The 17,136-nt window shown below is 41.1% G+C and overlaps 1 protein-coding gene across 1 annotated transcript in view; it reads left to right on the top strand.

Moving 5' to 3' along the window:
• Positions 1 to 17,136, top strand: part of LRP4 (LDL receptor related protein 4) — a 135,480-nt gene that overhangs the window by 58,752 nt on the left and 59,592 nt on the right. Inside the window, exon 2 of the mRNA XM_089523127.1 lies at positions 1,255 to 1,401. Coding sequence (XP_089379253.1) covers positions 1,255 to 1,401 — 147 coding nt within the window. The remainder of the gene's footprint in view (positions 1 to 1,254; positions 1,402 to 17,136) is intronic.

Genomic DNA, 17,136 nt, shown 5'->3' with positions numbered 1-17,136 from the left:
TCCTTGTTGGCCTGCCGGTGGTAGGCTAAAACCTTTTTATTCAGAAAGGCTTTTAAAACAGTTTTTAAAGAAAAAGCTTGGGGTGCTGTAATGTTTTAATACCTGTTTTTAATTTTTTTTAAAATTGCATTTTATTATTTTATTGTGTAATTTGTTTTAATACTGTAATAGTTTAATTCTATTTTAATGCACACTTTTTATATTTTTAATTGTATTGTTCCAATTGTGAGCCACTGCTACAAACATCAGTTAATGTTAAGCCCATTATGTATCATTGTGTATAAAATGTATCTTAATGGTTGATTCCCAAAGGCAGTGTTGTCACAATGCTAATCTATTGGAGGGCAAAAGGGACCATGACCTAAATTTTCTCTGAACAAGCAGCTTGTCCATTACTACTCTTCTGTCATACTAGGTTAAGTGTAGGCATGTTTCACGCTCTGGAATCAAGTATATCTCTGAAGTCTGTTCTGCAGTTTACTAAAAGCCAAAGATCCACCACTTGAAGCAAAATGCAAAATAAACATGGGTGAAATCAAATGCAAAACTGTGGTTCAATAAGTGGAGTGAGCAATTGTATCATATGAGCAATATTACGAGATTGACCTCTCTTTGTAAGAACAAATCTGTACTCAAGTTACTACAAATCTGACTGTAGAACAGCCAAGTTTGGAAGCAGTGGAGCCATCCATTTTGCTGTTATTAAACAATTTAGAGCCATACACCCTTGCTGATTTAGTGTGGATCTTCCAGCAATCTACCAGTCACCTTCTGCCCAGTCTTAGTTTTCAGCATGGGAATTTTAGAGATTATCCTTTTAGTTTTAAACTGCAGATTTTAAAAATAGAAAACTGCTTACCTTCCAGACTTGCTTTAAACTCTCTACTACAGAATCTGAAAATGGACCAAATGAGCTATCCACTTTTGAGATGAGATATGATGGGAGAGGGACTGGAGATGGGCATGTTTGGGTGAACAATATTGAACCAAATTGTCCCAGATACTTGGACATGGTACTGATTCCTAGATTTTCTTTCTTTCTTTCTGAATGATTGCATTTAGTTGTTGTTTCCACTCAGTTGCATCTCTGGAATCGAAGACACAGAGGTTGTGTGTGTGTGTGTGTGTGTGGTTTATATGTGGGAATATATTTGCAGTGTCACCTTGCTCTGTATGCTTTCATGTAATGTAGAATAATTTGTGTGCCTCTTTCTTGTCTTATCTCTAAAGCATGCTGACTGTTTCTGTCAACAGGTGCAGCAACCAGCATGGAATGTTCCTGTGGACGCAACCACTTCACCTGTGCAGTTAGCGCCTTTGGTGAATGCACGTGTATCCCTGCTCAGTGGCAGTGTGATGGTGACAATGACTGTGGGGACCATAGTGATGAAGACGGCTGCAGTAAGAAAATAATCTCTTATTGGGAAGGAAGACGAGAGGGAGGGATTGAGGCTCAAAACTACTTCAATGCATTGTGGTGTTATAGTCTAAAATGCTATACAAGAGGGAGGTTATTGTCTTGCCATCATCCATTCTTATAAAAACTGCAGTAGAACCAGTGACATGTTGTTAACATGGAGCGTGTGGAAACATGTTCTATTCTCCAAGCATTGTTTTCACCGGCTTTCCTGTGATTCAGAGCCTTATTTATTATTTAATTAAATGACCTGTACATTTAGCAAAGGAAAGAAAAACAGTGTTTGCAGTTGGGGTGTGTGTTCCTATAAAGATCAGTCAGGATACAGGTCACGTTGGCTGTGTGTGTGATGCAATCCAGGATTGCTTCTCACTCACTGGCCAGTGTACTTGCTGGCAGAGAAGGAAGATGTGCCTGGCAAACATTGTAGAATCCTTTAAATGGGCTGACAAATTGCAGGAAGGTGGGGAGAGAGATTCCCAAAGAGTGCAGGATGACATGGGGAGGATGTGAAATACATTGTATGGAGCCCAGCAGAGAGCCAGAAGGTATACAGAACAGATATGGAAATAGAAATGAAAGAAGCAGTTTACCTGCAGGAGGAGAATTCGAGGCATTTGAAAAAAGTGGTGCAAATTTTAATTTAAATCAGAAAACCTTTGAATTATGCACAGTTTCAGCTCCATAGGCCGCACTACTAGAGCATTATCTTGCTATGCTAGCCATGCTGCCATCTCCCAGGTCATCTATAGCTGCCATATAGTTTGTCTTGGCTATTTAGAGAGGTTTTGTTGTCATTAACTACTATCAATTTGACTTTTGGCAACCCTATGAATGTGAGACCTCCTGTTCAGGTTTTGCAAACTCAGGGCCATGGCTTCTTTAATTCAATCTATCCACCTATAATGAGGTCTTCCTCCTTTCCTGTTGCCTTCTGTCTCACCAAGTATTATTATCTGTTTTAGTGAGTCATGTTTTCTTATATGCCTAAAGTATGACTGTCTCATTTTGATAATCATGCTTCTAGGAAGAGTTCAGACTTGATTTGCAATAGAACATATTTATTTTTGTTGCTTTTAAAAATCAGTCCATGATATCATCAGAACTCTCCTCTAGCACCACATTTCAAATGAGTTGATTTTCTTTCTATCAGCTTCCTTCACTATCCAGCTTTCATGACCATACTGGAAATATGATAGCATGGGCCATCCTAACTTTAGTTTTCAGTGATATATCTTAACATTTCAGAATCTTCTCTAGTCCCTTCATACCTGCCCTTTCAACTCCCATTCTTCTTCTGATTTCTTGACTGCAGTACCACCTATCTTTAAAAACAATCACATCAGTGACTTGACTATATACAGTTTTAACTGTATCTGCCTGACTCCAGTGATGATGCTGGAATGTTACTTTGGCCTTGAGGAAGCATCTGCCCTTTACAACTCTAGTTTCTTCTCATGTTGTGAACACAACCAATGCTTGGCTGTTCCTGAAAGAGTGGGTAGCAAAGGTAGGCTTTGGGTGCCACTTTCCTCCATCACTCATGAAACTATTTACATTGTATATCTTTAGGATTGTCAGATATCACCATCTTGTAAGCTTTGCTGTAAGTATCCCTAACGTTCAGCCCCCAGAGTCTAAAAGCCCCTTGAGAAGAACAAGCAGGCAGATTTCAATTATGCTTAGGCCCAGAAGCAGATCAAAGATCCCTCCATCCCAGCTGCCATTGTCCTGACCTAAGAGGGAGGAGATGATAATGATGATGATGATTGTAGTAGTAGTGATGATGATGATGATGATGATGATGATGATGATGATGATGATGATGATAATGATGGCACAGATCACTTAAATGTGAAGTACATAACACATGCACATGGGGTTCACCTTGACAAACTTTATGAAGGTACAACAAAAGAAAGGAGGAAAGTGTTTTCATCAAACTTGATCAAACTGTTTTCATCAAATGGGACAAACTACCTAAAAAGATGGCTATTAAAATCCAAATAGTCAAATATCATGTGCTTTATGCATCTAATAATGATTCTTTAAGATTATCAATATACTCTTAAATTTTAGAAGAGCAGAAGCTTCCCTAGAGATCTCTTGTTTTTGAATCAATAGAGTGCAGTTATGTTCCTGAGATCCTTTACTTCTGTAGACAAAGTTCTTCAACAGCAGAACACCTGTCACAATAACTGCAGAACAGGGATCCTCGCCACTGATGTATGTTAATATCAAACTGTACCTAGAAATGAAATCCCAAGGTGAACATATAGTTTGCCTGTATAAAGTTAACCATGAAAGGCTTGTTTTTCTAAAACCTCTTATCTAGAGGTAAGGAGCAGTGATCTCTGTAATGAAGAAATCAGTCAGAAAGTTATCTAACATTTGTTTTCAAATACATATAGGCTGAATCCTATTGGTTGTTTCAACTTAAGTAGACCCATTGAGATTTTTGTATGTATTGGTTCATAATTAAACAGTTGATTCAATTAGTGTACTTTTGGGTGGGTACGTTAGCCTATATATTTACACCTAGTTTTGTGTAGTCTTGACTGTCAGCAGCTGCCTCTTCTCCTGCCCCTTCTTAATTGTGCCGTATATTTAAAAGATTTTGGATTGGCAGTTTTATTAGTGCCAGGAAATTTCATGATAACAAAACAGTCAAGGTGGAGCTTTGGGCAGCAGATGATGCTTGAAATAGAAAACGGAAGAAATAAAGAAGAGCTTGGAGGAAGATCTAGGACTTAGATCAGTTTACATCAATTGTTCATAGCCAAAATAGGGCTCCTTTCTCCAGTGGACATGGAAAACAAAGGGGAGAGGGGGGGCACAGAATAAAAGAGGGAGTTCAAAGCATACATAAAAGGAACAATGACACTGACTTCATTTAATTTTCCTGCATCTTATACCTTGTTCTGAATAGATTTCCTCTTTCTCTTGCCAACACTCCCTATACTTAGTGCAGTCTGGGGTGTTTTGAATTTCCAGTTGTGATTTCAATAATAATTTTTACCTTGGGAGTGGGAGAGTTATGACAATAAAATGGGTTGGTTCTGAAGGTGTTCGCTCTGCCTTATGTGCAAGTTATTATATGAAAATTGTGTTTTAAAGAAAGGGTGCAAATAAAGGGCAAGGAACCTGTGCTGTGGGAGGCATTGAATTAACTGGATGTTTTCACATAATGGAAAGGAAGAACTGACTGTGGGTGGAACTGAGCAGATGCACTTTTACTGCACTGAGTGGGAGAGGCACATCTGGCAAAAATATGATAATTGCTTTGTATCAGGTACAGACACGAAACTAACAGTTATCTGAGAAGTACCATTTAATTTTCACCTTTGGTGACTGTCCTCAGCTGTACGTCTAGTGGAGTCTGTTCACCATGTGGGATTCTCCTAGGTATGATTACTTGATGAATCTTAGTGAGGTTATAAGTCTCACTCATCACCTAACACTTCATTTGCAATCATTGGTCTTGCCAGTCCCTTGTGATAAACCTCACTTCTTAATAAAGATAGTGGCTCTGTTTTTGCTTAGCCTTCAACAAACAGAGCATCTGAGAGACTTTTATGCTCTTCACACCACTGTCTACCCAGTTTCCTTCCTGTTAATGTTTTTTTTCCTTTCTTTTTGAGGAATTGTTCTCACTGAAATCCCTTCAGTTTTTTAAACTTTTTTACTTGGAAGGTGTTTATATAAAAAGTATAACAGATGAACAGGGAACAGGAAGTATCATTTGGGGATAAGAGGGGCCATAACAAGCCACTTCTGTTCGTATTTATTTTCTGTCTGTTACTGGAAAAAAATCTATAAAGAGAAAGTAGAGATATTTGGACTTTTCTATCTCAGATATGGGAACAGGTCTTCTGTGGCTAACTCCACAGTTTTCAGAGTTTCATTGCTGTGAACCTGGAATAATGACTGTATAGTAACTGCTCAATTGGGATAAAACAGTTGGTTCATCTTGTTGTGGAAGTGAGCTTTTTTTTTAATCATCTAGTCCCCATGCCCCACTGTTACTTAAAGAAGGATGAGAGTCTGGGGAGAGATCCCCACTAAGTATGTCAGTGTTATTTTAAATGTTGGATAAATTAGCTTCTGCAAGAGGCTGGGTAACCTTTAGGACCATTTGCACCTGTATATACCAGTAATAACTGAGGAGAACTCCAGGTTTGGGGTGAAATAAGAGAATTTCATTTAAAAAATGTGAAGTGCAATCATACACACAATAGCAATCCACACAGACACAGCAATGAGAGCTAACTGAAATGGAAATGTGGGAAATGGATAATGGAGTTTGCAGCGGAGTGATAATTACCTGTATGATGAATAGACTAGGGAACACTAGAGTGACTGAGACTGGGCAAGTCTGAGGATGGCACAAATATTTATACCTGGAATCTAATCCCAAGTGGTGGGCTATTTTGTAAGGTATAATAAATGCTGATGCCCTTTCCCAGGAATTGACAGCAGAATTCTGGATTTGTTGATGGCTTTAATTTTAGTATGACAAAAACAGTGTTTGGGATCAGGATATCCCCAGGATGGATGGACAGAGATTGGCTGGGAACACAACAGGGGTAGGCAGAATGGTTGGCCTATTATTTTGGGTGCAAAGAAATCCTTTGTCTCAGTGTGCAAGAGGAAATGCAGATGACTTGGGGGAAGCACTGAGTACAGCCATTTAGATTTGATTGTCTTATTACCTGGATGTGCACATGCCTCAGGTCTCGCTCTTTTTCTCCTGGGAACCAGACCTGGTGTTCCTAATGGTCATTGTGACTGGTTCCAGATATGGAACATGGGGATCCCAAATCAAGAGTGGGGTATGCAGGGTGTCTTGCTTCGCCTTGCTGCTCTCTTTTGCAATACATTATGAACTGTGAAAACAAAAACTCTGGAAAACATGGTGGCAGATTAGTTTAGACACATGAACACATTTTCATGCAATTCCGGAGCTCTGCTACTGTCAGTTACCACTGGTTAAGTTAAAAAGAAGAAGAAGAAGAAGAAAAGAAATAGGAAACATTGTAAAATATGTCTAATCATGAAGGTGAATGGAGTTGAAATGTGATTGCATGATTTTACAGTTCTTTGTTTCCCAGTCCCCACATGTCCCCAAAAATGGGGGAGGGGATGGCCTTTGCTTGCATTGATATCACTCTAGTCTAGACTATCTTAATTGACAACAGAAGAACATCTTAAGACAAAATGTAGGGTTGTGATTGTAACATTGTCATGTCTTTCTTTTCCTGTATGATTATTAACATCTTTGCCTGATGAAGAGGCCTGTGGGGTTTTGAAAGCTTGCATTATGTATTGTGTGCTCAATAAAGATATCACTGTTTTGTGGATTTTGGATTTTGTTATATTTAGCCTCAACAGTAGAGATGTTCATGTGTTCATACGGTAAAACTGGAAGCCAGGAGTTCAGTTCATAGTGAGATGCAGCAGTTGTGCCTTTCCCTGTAAGAAGAGTAATGCTGAAGTAAGCAACCACTAGTGTGAGATAATTAAAGCCCTGGGCTCATTTTTTGTTGTTGTTTTGATTTTATCCCTTAACAACTGTAGAATGAGTTTATCGATTTCTTGGTTTATTTGTCCTTGCCTTTGCTCCCATCTGTTATTATCATTTTTCTTTTTTCTCTGACGGATTTTCTTCCTTGAGTACTTCTCTTTATTATTTGATATTATTGTTTCAAAGTCTGTGAGCCTGTAGTTTTAAAGATCTCTTCGTGTCCCGGGAGAGGGTAGATTTATAGATAACAGTTGGCTTCCCTTTATTAGGAGTAGAACTCTCTGCCTACCTGTCTTTGGCAAGGGTCATTTCTGTCTCTGTGCTTGCAGTCTCTATTGCAATGTTTACTTCTTCATTCCATTGACTTTTTCATTCCATTATGTTTACAAGCGTAAACATTAGAACAATCATGGTAACAGGCTGCTTGAGAACTGTCAATACCAGACTTATTGGTCAAGCAGTAGCTAGGGCAGCTCAGTTGCTAGATACATATCGCTAGCTGTAAAAAAGAAAACCACAGAGAATTGGTCATCTTGAAAGTTTGGATGTACCCTTTATCAAATTACTGTTAACAGTTGTTCTTACTGATTTCTTATTCCAGGTCTGTGCAACAGTGAAAAGCTAGTAATTGTGTGCCAGTATTCTGCTGAGATGCATTTTAATTGTTTACTTATCTTATACATCTATATCATTTCTTCCATAATACTGAAAGCAGAATACAGCGCGCCCGTGTCATACGCGGGCGCACCTTACTCGGCTTGAGCATATGCACGCGGGGCGGAAGGGGCGGCGCGTCCCATTCAATTGAATGGGTGCATGTGCCCGTTACGCCCTGCGCGCCGCCGCGCCGCCACACCGCCATGCACGAGCCCCATTGTTCACAATGGGGCTTGAGCATAGGCGGAATTCGCCTTACGCGGAGGGATCCGGAACGGATCCCCGCGTAAGGCGAGGACCCACTGTACACAGGTTCTAAGGTGGTCTCCCATCCAGGCTATGACCAAACCCAGATTTGCTGTACTTCAGCAATATTGCTGCATTATGCTTTCACATGGCCAGTTTAAGATCTTTAGAGACCCCAAGCACTTAATAGATTTTGGTGTCCCCATTTGTTGTTGTTATTATTATCATTATTATTATTATTATTTCTTACCCTCCTCTCTTCATGGCTCGAGGCGAGTTACAGCTTAGTTAAAACACAATCATTACATAAAATACACATATTAAGCTAAAAAATGGAGAAATCTTCAAGAAGCCATAAGTCAGAGATGGGGTATATTTTTTTTTCTCCTGAGGGCTGTATTCCTCATTATCTTTCTCCAGCCACATGAGACATGGGTTTCAGACAGGCAGACATTTTCAGAATCCTGAGTAGTCTCAGATTAAGATGAACTGTACTCATTAGACAGAAACCCATTATGACTTTCTCTTTTTCTTTTGCACAGTGAAATGTGATGACCCTGCATTTTTGTCCCACTGTTATTTATTATGCCATTTTATCTTACCTCTTCTTCCAAGAAGTTTAGGGGAAAGTACATAATCTAAACCTCTCACTCCCTGCCACATACTTCTTGTTCCAGTTGTGCTGTCCTCATCAGTGCTTTGAGGTTAGGGTTGCCATAGCTGAGGACCTCCAAACCGGGACAAATGTAGGACGAGGTTTAAAAATGTAGGACCTTTTTTTTTTTTTTTTTTTTTAAAAAGGTCCTACATTTTTAAACCTTGTCCTCCTTCTCCTTCCCGGCTTGGGAGGAAGCCTCGGCCTGCTCCCAGGCCGGGAAGGAGCGTGGGGGCCGCCTGTCATCGCGGCAATCGCCGCGATGACAAGCGGCCTCCACAGCCTTGCAGAGGCCTTGGAGGACCCTGTGGCCGGAGCTCCGACCACGGAGTCTTCCAAGGCCTCCCTGGGGCTTGGGAGACGATGTCTCCCAGGCAGCAGGGAAACCTGGGAAGGGGCTCCGCAGCCGCAGAGCCTGCTCCAAGGCCTCCCTGGAGCTTGGGAGAGGATTTCTCCCAGGCAGCAGGGAAGCCTGGGAAGGGGGAGCAGGGCACCGCGATCGCGGCGATTGCGGGCGGCCCCCACTCCCTTTCCCGGCCTCTGTGGAGGCTTGGGCCTCCATAGAGGCCGGGAAGCAGGGAGAAGGGCACCCGCGCTCGCGGCGATTGCAGGCGGCCCCCACTCCCCTTAGAGGCCAGGAAGCAGGGAGCAGAGCCAGGCTGCCTCCCTCGCCGGCGGAGGAGGCGACAAGGCAGCGGAAAAGGGCCTCGCCGAGGTGAGACCCTTTCCTGCTGTCAGGCCGCTTCCCTCGCCAGCGGAGGAGGCCAAGCAGGGAACGGAGGCGAGGCTCCTTTCCCTGCTTGGAGTTCATCGTGGGGTGGGGGGTGTCCCGGGGGTGGGGCCAAACCGGGGTGGGACCGTGCGGACCCGCCCCAAACCGGGAAAGTCCCGCCCCCCGGCGGGATATGGCAACCCTATTTGAGGTGAGTCACTTTGACTGAGAGATGGTAACTGGTCCAAGGTGACCTAGAAATTTTCATGGCTGTACATGAATTTGAAACTTTGCCTCTCTGGTCTGTGTCCAGCACTGCAACTGCCATACTGTTGATCTTATGTTTGGGAGGCGGAGGGCATGAATTTTGAATATGTCGTCTTCTTTTTACTGGTGGTTTGAATGTTTGAAATTATCATGGGGTCTTCTGGCAATGACCAACTTGGATTTAACATGAAATTACCACTTATGGTAAGCCCTACACTGAAAAGCAGGGGTGTTTCCCATTTTAGCCAAAGACAGTCTGACTTTAGCTGAATTGGCAGAAATGCTTATTTGCTGTTGAAGTGGGAATAAGGGGCCCCTTTTGTGTATATCTGTTTCTCTGTGTCATTTTCACTCCCACCCCTCTCAGTTTCCCTAACCTGAAGCTCATTTTTCATATTTAAGGAGAGTATTAAATTGGGAGAAACTGCTCCCTGTAGGGTTGGAATTTTCATTTTGAGCAGTTGCTTCGTGAGAGTAGCAGCAGTTCAATGGGATAATGGTATCTGCTCTGAACCAGTGCTAATGGCCTAACCCTGTGGGAGCCTGAAGAATTCTCCCCCAGAGAGCCAGCATGCAAATTCTCTTCCAGGCGGCTACTGCACAGGCCTTTGGTGATTAGTCACGCTGGGGCTCAAGGCTGCATATGTTGAGAAGGGGAGGGGGTTTGGGTCCTCCCCCCAAACCTGCATCTGAGGCCTGGGAGAGTGTGGTCAGTGAGTAGAGACTGATTTGATGGGAAAGATGGAACAGTGTGGGCTGCATCTCTTGTTCTTAGGCTTTTTTTTAATGGTGAGGAACACAAGATTTCCGGAATTTAGTGGACCTTAGAAATCATGTTGCTATGTAATAAGGGTGTAGAAAGTGCTGACTTCTGATTGCATGGTGCCCCCAAACCCTTTTGTCCTCCCAAGCAGCCACTGATATCCCCTCTCCAACTTGCATACCCTGAATTTTATTTCCAAACATTTTTGGATGAAAGTCATCCCCAAAGGTTCAGTTTGTTTGTTTGTTTCATTTTCACACTGTCTTTCTCCCAGCAAGGGACCCAAGGTGGCTCACAAATAAAAACATTTCAAAGACTTTACAATAAAAGTTTTAAAAACATCAAGTAAAAACAGTATAAAATTACATTACATTAAAACCTACTATACACACCCCATATAACAGACACCCCATATAATATCTTATTTTTTAATTTATTTATGGTATTTATACCCCACCCTTCAGCCCTAAAGGCTATATAAAAGCTATCCCATGATTAGGTATTAAAAGCTTGCCTGCATAAAATAAGTTTTGCTTGCCGACAAAAGGAAAGCAGGGAGGTGGCCAGCCTAGCCTCCCATGGAAGGGAGATCCAGTGCATTGGAGCAGCTTTTGTGTCCTCACCATATGAGCCTACAAAGGTGATGGGACTGAGAAAGCCTTCTCTTGAAGATCTTAGGGGTCTGGAAGGTATGTGTGCCTAGATGCGTCCAGGAACAGACTACTAAATCTTACTCCTCTAATCCCACTGGGATGCTACCCACCCCCCCAAAAAAAAAATGTGCAAAAGAAAACCCACCCTGGCTTTTGAGTTATGCTCTGCATAAACAAAAATGGAGAGGTATATATAGTTGTATAAGATGTAGACAGTACAAAAATGGGGTACAAAGATTTTTTTCTTAGGTGTTTTGGAACTGACCACATTGTAAATAATTTCTCGCTTCATTACTAGTAATAGGTTGTAATTGTAACTGACTCAAGAACTGTGTCATCCTTTATTGTCAATCTGGAAGTTTAAGGTTCCTTTCAAGAACCATGTTTTTGTGCTTAGTCAAGTCAAAGACTATTTTTATTTTTCTTGTTAACATAAGGCAATTTAACGTGGCTAAAGAAAAAGAAAGCTGCATTGTAGTTAAGTCCATGTGGACCCCTGCAGTTATGCTGTAAGATGGGCAACATGTGTGGGACAGTAATAGGTGTATGTCAGTCTTGGCTCCATGTTGTGTTTGATTGCTTCACTTTGAGCACAGTTGGCCTGCCAAATCCATGATGAGCTGAATGAAATAACTCATATGAATGGGTTCTTAATTGCTGTAGAAGAAGGAGGGCTGTTCTGCACATTTATAAAACAAATGGCACAAGGTTTCTGGAATTAATACCACTTTACAATGCAAATGGGGATCTCATGTTTGAATGCTCCTCCATGTCAGAACTGCTACCCACTTTATTCACTCACATGTTAAAAAGCAGAGGATAGAGATTTAACCTGGGTGCTTTATTGGCATGCTTGTTTTCACTGCACATAGCATTTTTGTATAGGGAGATGTCTTAAACCAGTGGTAAGGAACCAATTTGGCTTCTGGATGCACATATAAGAGTCTCATGCATGTAGTCCCTGACGTGTGTCCTTCTACCACAACTTTACTTACTGCCATTCATGTTAATATAAATACTGTACATGGCGGCAAGGCAGACTCAATTGGCATTGGAAGAGCAATGAGCAGTGCGAGGCACTAGTTGAGTATGTAGCTGCTTTGCTTACCCCTTGTCCTTCCTTAATCTAAATTTATGTATGATTTCTCCCCGTCTGAATTCTGAAGAGCTACAGTTCCAGAAGGGCCTATATACTGCATGCTTTTTCATAAATTCATGGATTGCTTCTGTGTAACTGAGATGGGTACTTCCCTAAGCTGGCCCACATGCTGAAAGCAAGGAGAGGGATGGGGTGGGGTGGGGAGAATGTCAAATGCTAAAACATTTGAGCTTTTATAACCCATAATTCCAATTTGTTCTACATAATTTGGATTTCCTTGTTTGTTTTAAGATATAAGAATGAACTGTGGTTATGTTAATAACATTTGTAGGAGGGAAGTGGATAAAATGTGCGATGAAAATTGTGGAGCCCTCCAGGAAATATTGAACTATAGCTCCTAGTAGATAGCCAGGTGAGTGGTGATGACAGCTGGGAATTGTAGTTTGATAACATCTGGAGTTCAATAACATCTGGAGATGTCACAAGATTCCCAGATCCAGGCTTCCCTGGGCAACTGTGGAAGGTTAGGGGGCTGGGTTCCACAAAAAATAAAAATGAATTTATCCCCCCAAATGTCCTCTGGGGACATGGGAGCATTGTCATTCACTGTATGTATTTCAGGTCCTGGAGATGGGAAGTGAGCAGAAATCACTTCCTATTTCAAAAATTCGTTTTCTAGGCCTGAATTGGCCCAGAAAAGCCCAAAGGGCATTTGAGGGGTAAAAAAATTATAACGTTTTCTTTTATGCCTCGGATCTCAGGGTGCCTTGGGGTATTGTGGAAGAAAATTTACCTAGGGTGGAAGCAGAAAAAGCCCTGGGGCTGCATTTGTAAAAGTGTAAAAAAAGGAGACTGCAAAAGCTCAAGGAAATTAGGTTCCACTTTCCACCAGCTTCTAAACACTGAACCACAATCTCATGTACTTGAGCTATGTGGGGGATCATCTAAAATCATTGCTGTTTTTTTCTTTCTGTTTTGGCAGCATGGCAGGACTGGAATTACAATCTGCTGCCTCCCATATGAGCCCACCAGAAATTTGAGATCTTTGTAGAGGAGGAGACCCTGTTGTGAGTCCCAACACCTTGTAAAGTTCCGTTATTGGGTACTATAACTGGGCTTTCTCTTTAGCAGTGCCCTGACTGCAAAACTCCCTACCCTAGGAAGTTAGGTTGGATCAATCGTTGAAGCTTCCGGCAGGCAGACAAAACAGTATCCAGTATTTGAAATTGCTGTTTTAACTATTTCAAAACTGGATTGTTTTTAGACTGTTTTTAGGAGTTTTTAAAGGGTATTTTAATGTGTTTTAAAATGTTTTTAAAACAATGTAAATTTTCACATTGTAACATTGTAAAAATGTAACAGGAACATTAAAAATTTTTTTAAAACAGGTGGGTTCTTGAGTACATAAAACCAGAAATTTCCCTGAAAGCCAAGATAATCAAATTAAGGCTGCTATACTTTGGCCACATCACAAGAAGGCATGACTCATTAGAAAAGGCATTAATGCTTGAAAGGTGGAAGACAGTAGAAAGAGTGGAAACCTGCATGCCAAATGGATAGACTCAGGGAGACCATGAGTCTAGAAGACTTAAGCAGAGCAGTGGCGGATAAGGGGGCTTGGAGAGGTCTAAGCCATGAGTCGGGGATGACTCAAGGGCAGTTAACAACAACAAAAATGTTTTATCTTTGTATTGTTCCAGTTGGCTTTTATGTGTTCATCACCTCGGAAGCCCTTGTGGGCTGGGAAGCAATACAGAAATACTTTAAATAACTAAGTAAATAATAATTATAAACTTGGATGTAAATAGGACCAAAATATGCTTGTTTTAATGTGTCACTGAAATAAAGTTGGTTAGGTTAGGTTGATTTTTTTTCCATTCCACATTTTGAGTCTCTTTGCTTACATGTCTGTTCCATGCTATTTCAACGTTAATTTTGTATTTAAAGAGAGAGAGAGAGAGAGAGAGAGCCTGCTTTAAAATGTGCACTTAAATGAAATTTGAAAGATTTTAACACTGAAAAGTGTGCCACCAAATCATGGGAATTTCACAGTTTGAAGGATAGTGTGCATGTAGTATACTGGTAGCACCTGAGTCCAGTAAGTGCAAATCTGATTAGTTTTGATTAGTTTTGTCAGTTCTGAATTATAAATACTGATTTCCACCAATGTTTTTGCACTGAAGGTACCATTGGGAGAAGGAGAACACTGTTCAGGGAGCTGTGCTTACGATTTAGTAACCATAGCAGGATCCCAAATTATACAGAGGAAAAGTGTGTAAATATTATTTGTTGTTCTTTTTATGGAATGGGTGGCATGTGTAAGTAAGAGTAGATTAATTAATTTTGAACCTATTTACCTATGGTTAGTAAATTATTTTCTTAGTCAGTCAGGCTCAACCATATTGCTGAAGTGCTGAAGTGAGTACAGCAATGTGCTGTTTGTTATAATTGGCAGCATCAGCTGAGAAAAAAAAACCCAGACCTCTCAAAGAGAAAGAAAATTTATAGTAAAAAAAACCCCAAGAAGCTAGTAAGAAAAAAGTAGCTTGTCTGCACAGAACACAGATCAGGTACTATATTTCTTGTGATTTTGTGCTGTCCTTTTTAGCAAACCTCTGGGATGGTTCTCAGCATGGGTAGTGCTAACAGTGCACTGGAAATAGTGTGGATCGAATAATGTCACAGTAACAAAAATGCGTAAGACAAACCTGAGTGAACAATGGGAAGCCCAAAAGAAATATCTATCTTATCCAGAGATTGTAAGTTGCTTTTTGGACTACAATGTCTATAGGTTGAGTCACCCTTATTCAGAATTCCAAAATCTGAAATATTCTGAAATCCAAAATAGTCCACATGGCTGAGATAGTGTCACCTTTGCTTTCTTATAGTTCAGTGTAAACAAACTTTTGTTTCATATTTAAAAAATTGTGTATGCAATTACCTTCACGCTATGCATATAACTTCTGTATGAAACATAAATGAATTCCATGTTTAGACATGGGTCACATCTCCAAGCTGTCTCGTTATGTATATGCAAACATTCCAAAATCAGAAAAACACTGAAATCAAAAACACTTCTGGTCTTAAGCATTTTAGATAAGGGAGACTTAACTTGTACAATATTGGCTGAGGAATTCTGGGAGTTAGCATTCTCCAGAAAGCACTTTTCAAAACTCCAATTCTTTGCATTTCAGCATTCTATTTCAGAGGACGTCCTCCAAGAAGGCATACAAAGCACATCTCCACTGTTTGGTTTCTTTTTAAGACTTATAGTTATACTGTCTCTTGACATGGAGATTCCATTTAATTGTCATAGGTAGTAGCTGTTAATAACCCTGTTTTCCAATGATTTGCCTGTCTCCTTTTCAGCCCATGAAGTCATTTACTACATCTTGTAACAATAGAAGTTCCACAGGTTAATTTGATGTTATCTGTGAAAAAGTACGTACTGACTTGTTTCTTGAGAATACTACCAAGCCACTTCATTCAGTGATTGCAAGTTCTAGTTTTTTGAGAAAGCAAAAATCAACTTCAACTCATTTTCTCCTAAGCCATTTCATAACTGTATGGTGTTAGTCATCCCTTTTTATATTCATGTATTTCTTTATTTATTTTTATTTTATATCCTACCTTTCTCCCAATATGGGGACACGAGGCAGCTTTATTGTTGTTAACTACGATCAGGTCGACTTTAATTTACGGCAACTGCATGAATGAGATATCCAAGCTGCACTGTCACCAATAGTCCTGCTCAAATCTTATGGACTCAGGACTCTGGCTTCCTTGATTGAGTCTATCCAACTGAAATGCTGTCTTCCTCTTTTTCTACTGCTTTCTATTTTACCAAGCATTATTTTCCTTTCTAGTGAGTCATGTCTTTGCATGATTTGTCCAAAGTACAATAGTCTCAGTTCAGTCATCTTGGCTTCTAAGAAGAGTTCATGCTTTATTTGCTCTCAAACCAATTTATTTGTCTTTTTAGCATAGGATCATAGAATCATAGAGTTGGAAGAGACCACAAGGGCCATCCAGTCCAACCTCCTGCCATGCAGGAACTCTCAGTTAAAGCATACCTGACAGATGGCTATCCAGCTTCTGCTTAAAGACCTCCGAGGAAAGAGACCCCACTACGCTCCAAGGAAAGAAGTGTGTTCCATGTCGAACAGCCCTTACTGTCAGGAAGTTCCTCCTAACGTTGAGGTGGAATCCCTTTTCCTGGACCTTGCATCCATTGTTCCAGATCCTAGTCTCTGGCGCAGCAGAGAACAAGCTTGCTCCCTCCTCAATATGACATCCCTTCAAGTATTTAAACAGGGCTATTATATCACCTCTTAACCTTCTTTTCTCCAGGCTAAACATCCCCAGCTCCCTGAGTCTTTCCTCATAGGACATAGTTTCCAGACCCTTCACCATTTTGGTCACCCTCCTTTGGACACACTCCAGTTTCTGAATGTCCTTTTTGAATTGTGGTGCCCAGAACTGGACACAATATTCCAGGTGGGGCCTGACCAGAACAGAATAGAGTGGCACTATTACTTCCCTTCCAGGGGTGGGCCGAATCTGGCCCGGCGAGGCCATGGGATCAGCCCTAGCCTGGTCCTGCCGCCGATTGCTGCTGGTGCGGGGCAGTCGGCGGCAGGACCTCTCACACGAGCGGCCTTTGGCCCCGTGCCCTCGCACGAGAGGCCCATGGCGAGGGCGTGGGGCCTTTGGGGGGTAAGGGGGGCAATTGTCTATAGAAGCCTCAGAAACATGTATTTATATTAACATTTGTTAAAAAAAAAAACAGGAAATTTTTTGCATGTCCTCCATTTTTATAAAGTGTCCTCTATTTGTAAATTTTGTCCTACATTTATCTTGGTTTATTTATTTATTTAATTTTAAAATAGTTATTTATTTATTTATTTATTTATTTATTTATTTATTGGCTTCGGCCCCCCAGTTGTCTGAGGGACAGCAACCCGGCCCCCGGGTCAAAAAGGTTGCCTACCCCTGATCTAGGCACTATACAGTGGTACCTCGGGATACGAAATACCCAGGTTGCGAAATTTTCGGGATACGAAAAAATCCCATTGGAAAACATTGTTCCGGGTTACGAAAGTTTTTTCGGGTTACGAAAAAACTTTTGGTGCTTTTCGGCGCG

Source organism: Sceloporus occidentalis, unplaced genomic scaffold (genome assembly GCF_023333645.1).
Source record: "Sceloporus occidentalis isolate IW3139 unplaced genomic scaffold, rSceOcc1.0.p SCAF_4, whole genome shotgun sequence".
NCBI classification, from domain to species: Eukaryota; Metazoa; Chordata; class Lepidosauria; order Squamata; family Phrynosomatidae; genus Sceloporus; species Sceloporus occidentalis.
The sequence above is the reverse complement of the archived record's forward strand: the minus strand, read 5'-3'. Positions and strand labels throughout refer to the sequence as shown.